This window comes from Berghia stephanieae, chromosome 2 (genome assembly GCF_034508935.2).
Source record: "Berghia stephanieae isolate SIO BIC M18660-M18661 chromosome 2, UCSD_Bste_1.3, whole genome shotgun sequence".
Taxonomy (NCBI): Eukaryota; Metazoa; Mollusca; class Gastropoda; order Nudibranchia; family Aeolidiidae; genus Berghia; species Berghia stephanieae.
The window spans coordinates 83,210,288-83,218,676 of record NC_088361.1 but is presented as its reverse complement, the minus strand read 5'-3'; the positions used below and the strand labels follow the sequence as shown (position 1 = coordinate 83,218,676).

The 8,389-nt window shown below is 36.8% G+C and overlaps 1 protein-coding gene across 1 annotated transcript; it reads right to left on the bottom strand.

Moving 5' to 3' along the window:
• Window positions 1-4,553: 4,553 nt before the first annotated feature.
• Window positions 4,554-8,157, bottom strand: LOC144964032 (uncharacterized). The gene is made up of 2 exons (XM_078897978.1): window positions 7,965-8,157; window positions 4,554-5,383 (listed from the first exon to the last, which is right to left on the bottom strand). Exons 1-2 carry the CDS (start codon window positions 8,011-8,013, stop codon window positions 4,554-4,556), a joined length of 879 nt encoding a protein of 292 aa, XP_078754104.1. The 5' UTR covers window positions 8,014-8,157.
• Between the last annotated feature and the right edge of the window lie 232 nt (window positions 8,158-8,389).

Below are 8,389 nucleotides of genomic sequence, written 5' to 3'. Positions count from 1 at the left end.
GCTGACCGCATGACTTTGAATTTCTTCGCGACAGGTGAGGATGGATGTTTCCATGTCATCGAATCTTGCTTTGTTTCTGGGGTGCAATGGTGCAACCAAGTCTCATCACCGGTGACTATGCTGTCAAGAAAAGTCACATCGTACCCTAGAAAGTCTCCGCCGGCGTTGGCAGTATGCCCCGTGAACCCTGCGTGAGCTCTTGCTTCTTCTCAAAAGTTCCCCGCAGATTTCCAATCTTTGTTCTTTATGATTGTCTGTCAATTGCTTAGGAACCCATCTTGCGCTGACTTTTTCTGTAGCCAAGTTCATCAATTACAATTCTATGGGCAGAAGTTTCCGAAATTTCAAGACTGCTTGCGATTTTATGAAGTTTCAACCTCCTGTCTTGACGAATAAGCTCATCAACTCGCTTCACATTGTCTTCTGACGTCGCAGTTATCGAACGCCCTCTCCCTTCCCTGTCTGTCAAGTCGGAATGGCCGGCTTCAAACAAATTACACCAGTGATAGACTTGTGTACGGCTTATAACATGCTCACCATATACACTCTGAAGTTCTTTATGAATTTCGGTAGGATTCAGACTTTTGGCGTTCAAAAAACGTATGACAGCTCTGATTTCCTCCTTTGACCAAGTTTCAAGGTGGGCCGCCATCTTTAAAATCGTCTACAAATTCATTGTGCAAAATGATGCACTTCATAATTTCTGGGAATATCCGTAAGGAAATAAGGAATATCATGTCGTTTACAGAATTAAAAAATCTCCACTGGTTGCTGAGCAATGGGCACTTTTCGGTTATTTCTGAAAGAGCCCTCGTATAAGTGCCTTAATGAACCAACCCCATTGTATATTACTGAATTTTTAGAAACTTATAAGCCAACGAGGAGTCTACGCTCTGCACTAGATTCTACAAAACAAATTGTTTCAAATGAATATAAATATAAATTCTACGGCAGCAGATCTTTCAGCCACGTCGGACCTTCCACCTTGAACTCTCTTCCTAAAAGAATAAGAGAAGCGGAGTCCTTATCAATATTTAAATCAAAGTTAAAATACCATCTCTTTGTTCAAACACATCTTGATTAGTGCATCTTTGTAATTTGACCCCAATATGAATGTTAATTTAGTTTATGTTATTATATCATTATGTTATATCATTTCCGTATTTGACATAGTATGTGGATGTATTATGAGCCTACTCGTATTTTGTATTAACGACTTAATGTTTAGTTATTACATTGTTGTATAATGATATTATGTTGATATAGTATGTATAATGTTTCATTTGTATAATAATGTCATTGTATTATTGTTTCGTGCATTGAGCATCACCCAGTGATGAAAATGCGCGTTATAAATGTCATGTATTATTATTATTATTATTATTATTATTATTATTATTATTATTATTATTATTATTATTATTATTATTATTATTATTATTATTATTATTATTATTATTATTAAACGGAGACATATACTGTGGACGTTGCGGGTATCCCCTTTCTAAACAAAACACGATGAATGACACGGTAAGAACGAATGAAGATAATATGTGGATGGCGTAGTTAAGGCGATTCACCTCAACCGACAATGGCAGTTCTATCAGTTTTGCTTTAACTACGCCACACCCACCCATCTTCATTCGTCCTTACACATTCATTCATCGTGTTTTGTTGATCAAGTGGAAACTCGAAGTGTGGACAGCAGGCCTATCTGTCTTCGATTAAAAACTTCAAGCTTTTATTTCAATACTTATCGTTATTTTATCGTCTTAAAATGTTATCATTTCGAAATATACCTAAAGCTTAAAATTCAATTTTCAGCTTAACTCAACCATTAGGAAGAATGCTTTTTGCTTCTTAATACATTGAATATTAAGCTGCCAGAAGCTGTGGACTGTAATCAATACTACTACTACTACTACTACCACCACTACTACTACTACTACTACTACTACTACTACTACTACTACTACTACTACTACTACTACTACTACTACTACCACTACTACTACTACTACTACTACTACTACTACTACTACTACTACTACTACTAATAATAATAATAATAATAATAATAATAATAATAATAATGATAATAATAATAATAATAATCATAATAATAATAATAAATCCCCTTGCTCAAGTCCACACAACGGTAGCCGAACACGGTACTTTTCGGGTATAAAGCAAAGACCGTACCGCTGAACCACGCTGCCCTTTAGTATTGAAGTCTTGAATGAAAATGAATATTGCGGCTTGGCTTCGAAAAGGAACAAAAAGTTGGCTATAAGCCTACTTGAGAAATGAATGAAACATTGTGAAGTGCATTGAGCATGCTGAATTAGTGGACAAGCCATATATATAAATGTTAATATCTAGTCATTTATCTGTTTATCTATTTTTTATCCAATGTGAAAAAGTCTTCTTTTTTTTATCAGTTTTGTTGAATATTTTAGTTGCATTAAACTGTATCAAAATTAGTGAAAACGTTTGATGAAGGACTATATTTATACAAAGGAGAAGGAGGAGGAACAGAAGAAGAAAAAGAAGAAGGACAAAGAAAAGGAGGAAGAGGATAAGGGGAAATTAAAAGAGGAAGAGAAAGAGAATGAGAATCAGAGGAAGTAAAAGATAAAGAGGAAGTAAAGTGAGAAGGAGGATAAAGAAGGAGGAGAAGGAAGTAGAGGTGGAGATGAAGAAAAAAAAAGAAAGAGGAGAATAAAGAGGAGGAGGAAGAGAAGGATGAGTAGGAGGAGGAAGAGGGGGAGAATAGGAAAAGAGAAAAAGAAGATCAAGAACAGTAACGAGGAAGAGGAAAAGGAGGAGGAGGATGAGGAGAAGGAGTGGAGGAGGATAAGAAGATGAAAAAGAGAAAAAAAAAAGAGAAAAAGGGGGACCTCGTATTAACAGTTTGTGGTGGTGGGAAACATCGCAGCCTTATCTCGATGCATTGTTGAGTCCTTGGAAAAGGATCTTTACTCACAGTGTAAAATGAGTACCTGACCGTAACACCGTCGTCAGTGTCGGGAAAAAATGTAATATCGCCTAACAGGCATCATGTCTCGTTTTACATGTTACGTGATGCTGCTGGTCAGGGCGGGACCCTTTGTAAAGCGCTTTGAGCACGACAGAGGATATTGCTCTATATAAAAGCTCAATTAAAAAATAAATAAATAAATTAAGAAAAATAGTAATTAAAGAAAATAATAATAATAATAAAAAAATTAATATATATATTATATATATATATATATATATATATATATATATATATATAGCGTAGCCTTCGTAAATTAATCGCCTGACACTGACAAAAGAAAACAATAGGTCGAAGCTCAAGGCCAGAACACCAAAACTAATGGGATCATATGTTTTCTTAATAACTATTAAGAACCAGACCTGCGTACTAAAAGTTACGAAAAATTCATAAAATTACGAAAGTTGTCTCCAATATCAGAACTCATTGAACATCTCTAAGTCATTAAAACTTATTGAAAATGAAAGTCGATGCCAGATTACATCATTAAGGATTGTGATGCCTTAATTAATCCTTGAGAGGGTAAATGGTTGATTGTTATAGATAACGATAGAGACTAAAAATACGAATTTTTATGTTTAAAAGTTGGCAGGTCTGCTAATAACTGGGCGAGGATGTTACAAAGATGCTTGTTAATTCTTTTATTACTAGCAGATTAGATTATTGTAATGCCCTTCTCATTGGCTGTCAAAGCAGATTAATTCATCAACTACAAAAAAAAAAATAATAATAATAAATAAAGCTGTTAGACTTAAAAAATTAACGTAATGAGAGATCATATAACACCAGTTCTCCAGGAACTGCATTGGCTTCCTGTGAAGTTTAGGATAGAATTTAAGTTATTGTGCTATGTTTTTAGATGTCTGGATGGATTGGCACCTGAACATTTGCAGGAACTAATTAAAAAATATGAACCCACTCGAAATTAAAGATCATCTCAGTCCCAACTTCTGAAGGTTATAACCTCAAAATCCTCTTTTGGTAAAAAAATAAGCCTTTTCATCCATTGCACCATGCGCCTATGGAACGCACTCAGTCCTCGGACAAAGTCCTGTGAAAATTTATCATATTTCGGGAAATGTCTGAAGAATGAGTTGTTCCGTAAGGCTTATTTTTATGATATAGATGTTGCTTAGATTTTGTTTTTGTATTCATACTTATTATGGAGTGTCGTGATTTTTTGATCATGTAAAGCGCCGCAGAGCACGATTAACTATATAAATTCATTATTAATTTATTAAATTTAAAGGCAAGTACTCATTTTACACCTGAAATCGATGAGAGAATGTGAGTAAAGAGCCTTTTTCAAGGACTCAACGTTTCGCCAGAATGATTCTGAGAGGAACTCGAACCCAGGACCTTCCAATCCAAAGGCAAGTGTCATACCACTAGACCAAATAGCCGCACATTGACAGATTTAATGGATATCGTACGATTACTTCGGGTTTTTTAAAACATAGATTTAAATCAAGATTTTTTTGTGAGTTGCAATATTTTCTTTATTTAAAAAAAATCATTTATTTTCTCCACACGTGATAATGATATCGGGTACAATGTCACGTGATTTGGTTACTCGAGGATTTTGATCTGGCTGTAATGACATCACCGATAACGCAATTTTAGTCTCCGATACTCGTCTTGGACAGGAAAATGAACGGGAACGTTGATGGCGAGGCTCGGTTGCCGATTGGAAATTCATCATCGTGCTATTATCGTCTCTATTATAAACATTAATGGAAGATGTAAAATTCTTAGAGTATGTCTTGATATCCGATGTGCTGCTGAGTGAATTTGCATTGGTTGAAATAGTTGGAAGGTAGTTAATCTTATTTTGATTGTCGCTATTATTTGGGAAATATAATACAGACATATCAAAACCATTGGAATTTGCGATAGTTGTAGTGGAAACAGATGAAATCCGGCGAATCCAATTTGATGAAACAGATGTTGTAGTCGTTTCTGCCGAATTGGACGAAGACGCATCGCTGCTTTTCCTATGTTTAGATTTACTCCGTTTTTCAGAACTTTTCTCATTCATAGTGATCAAGTCCATAGTGACCACTGACCCCACGACAAATAAAATGACCAACACTCCCAACACGCCCATCGACTTAGAGGTCAAACGATCGTCAGAGGCGCTGGTCTTCTGACGGTGTTTGGCGGACACTTGGCTGCGGTCAATGGATAGCTCTCTGGTCAAACCTTCCGCTCTCTTTAAAATGTCCACCATGGGAGGGACCTCCAGGTGAACTACTATCGCTGCGTCTGTTTCGTTACATGGACACATGTTTATTGTCTTGACATAATTGGAGTGAGAAGGAGATCCATGGCTCTGTAAAACACCTTGATGGGATGGATAGGGGAATGGGGAGGTGAGGGAAAATGTCATAAAGAGTTATAGAATGAATATATAAGACTGCTGAAAAATAGTTTGTTCCATTGTTCCAATTTTTTTTTCTAATTAAAAATAATTAAACTGGTGATCTGCCGTTTCAATCAGGTATTAAGTTTGGTGAGCAAGACGTCAAAAAATAAATTTGTGACCAACTGCCTCAAAACGGTATCATGTAAGGATGTTTTAGATTCTAAAATGCGGCTATGTGTTCTTGTGGTATGACACTCGCTTTCGGATCGAAAGGTCATGGGTTCGAACCTCGCTTGGTGCATAGTTGAGTCTTTGGAAAAGACTCTTTACTCACATTCTCTCATCGTACTCATGTGAAAAATGAGTACCTGCCGTAAACAGCGATGTCTCTGTCGGAAAAAAATGTAATATCGCCTAAAAGGCATCATGTCTCGTTCTACAAGTTGCGTGTTGCTGTTGGTCAGGGACCCTTTGTAAAGCGCTTTGAAAACGTTTAGTGGATATTACGATATATAAAAGCTCAAAAACTGAATTTATTGTAAAGATAAAATGCAAAACTTTGATTACATTTTTATGTTTGATTGAGAGGAATTTACAAAATATCTCAAAGTGACAAAAACGAATCGATATTTCTAATTATTTTGATTTAAAATTCCATCGTATATAGTTCTAAAAGCTGGAAAATAACCTCAGAAATCTTAAAAAAGACAAAATCATTCGAATTTAACGTTAAAGCAAATTTTTGGGCATCCTCCACACGGACCATACGTCAAGCGAGGAGGTGTAAGGAAGAGATGTGTCTATCTGACAGGTGTACAGGAATCCCTCCAGTCTATCAAAAGAAGAAAATTGGCCAGTTTGGTGATGATCCTAACTATAAGTCGACCGGGTTTGGTAATAGTTCTCACCATATGTCATTGGCAAAAATTCAGTGCGCAAGGGTCCCCGGAGAGAAGCAGTAGGATATGAAGGCAAACAAATTGCTGAATTGGCAAATGTAAATGAATGGGCGCCCAAAGCTAATGAGGGTTGCTGAGGACAGATCAAGATTGAGGGCATTTACAGCAAAATCATCTCTCATGTCCCCCTCTGCGATTACCTCGGTCATGAGAATGAGGTGAAGGTGAGGTTAGTTGAATATACACTATGTATAATTTTAGAGTAAGAATAAACCAGCTTTCATAATATGTCTGATCATTGTAAGTTTGATTTCAGTGATTAGCATCTACGTAGTTCTCCTTGACATGATACATACATGATTGTGGTGATGGGTCATGACATTAGATTTATACATGTAGTCCTTCAGAGCCATTAGGCCCGTGGAGCCGGAGTTTATCGCGGTTTCTATAGCGTGAAATGGACATTAGCAATTTCTTGCTACCCTTTGGATAGGACGCTAGTCTATCGCAAAGCACTTTCCACCAGATCTAACAGACCCGGCTACCCAATCATTGCTGGGTGTACAGGGAGTCAGGAAAAAATCTCGACTGCACCCGGGATCGATCTCGTTCCCTTTGATTGTGAAGTGAGTGCTCTACCAACTGAGCTATCGGGACTCCCTTTATACATGTATAGTATTTCAAATAATTGATCTATGAGCGTCTGTTTTTCTGTGCTCACAATTAATGATCATAAATTCCTCTTTAAATCAAGATAGTTGTTGTGTTAAACTTTAAAATGTAAAATCCACCAAAAAAAAAAAAAAATCATCTAAAAGCAGTGCCAGATAAAGCGGAAAAAAAACAACCAATACAAGGAAGAACCCCCTCCCCCCCCACCCCCCCCCCCTAAATATCAGTCTTGTCTGGGGATCAAACCTCAGACCCCTTAATTACGTAATCAGTTAATCGGCTCGATCCGCAGTCGAGATAAACTGATTCGTTGGGAATGGTCTGAAGCTCTATCTCCAAATAATGAGATAAGCTTTCTCTCTTTTTTTTTTTTGGCGGGGGGGGGGGGGGGGGGGGGGGGGGGGAGGTTGTTCATTTTTCTTGTATTTACCATTCTGCTTTACCGGATACTGTTTCATACACACTTTTCCAGATTTATATCCTACACCAGTGCCTGCTCCCTTGCTTGTTAATACAACAAATTTGCCAAATCGCTGCATCAGCCTGTGAGTGCGCTTTGGGAACAAAGTTCGGATCAAAAACCGCAAGAGTGTAAGAAATCTTTTATTCCACTCCTCAATCAATTCCGATTTTCTTATCTCTGAAAAAAACCCACTTTACATTTTTTTCCTAAATCAAATTTTAGGGAAATTTAAAATTTGATGATCTGACATCACAAATTATTATTGCAGAAAAGTGAGTGGATCAGGCACTTATGTCGATACCACAGAAGTCTGTGGTTGATACTAAAGAAATAAAGTGAGAACAAAAGTGCCAGAAGACAATGAAGAATCATTTTTGTTTTCGCGGCGATTATTGTAAACTTGATATCACTACGCGTTTTCATTTATGGGGAGGGGTAGAATAATGCTCAATTTGCATCTTGTTTTGATATCAGTTATCATAAAAAAGATTGTTATGTCAAATTCACTCACACATCACACTTTACCTGCGAAAAACCAAAACAGTGACGTCCAGTGCGACATTGATAAAGCCATCGTCGAATTTCTGTCCAAAAAAAACACGTTTGATATCCCAAGACCTTATTTAATAAGATTGCAATGTTTGCCCTTATTCATCGGGAAAGTTAAACAACTGGTTGATAAACACGTTTAGAATCATTTCGAGTTTTAACCTGTTAACTGCCGTACTCTGGAAAAACATGTATTTAAAATGTGACCCGAAAGCTTGTCCTTCAAATGTCGATCGATTTAAATGACCTCCATCTTGTCAAACACTCTCAAACCTGTGACTTCGCATTGTCCCAGGTTTGAGAGTTATTGATAAGATGAGTGTAATTTACATCGATCAATTTTGAAGGACGCGTTTTCTGGCCAAATTTTAAATACATGTTTTTCCAGACTACACCAGTTA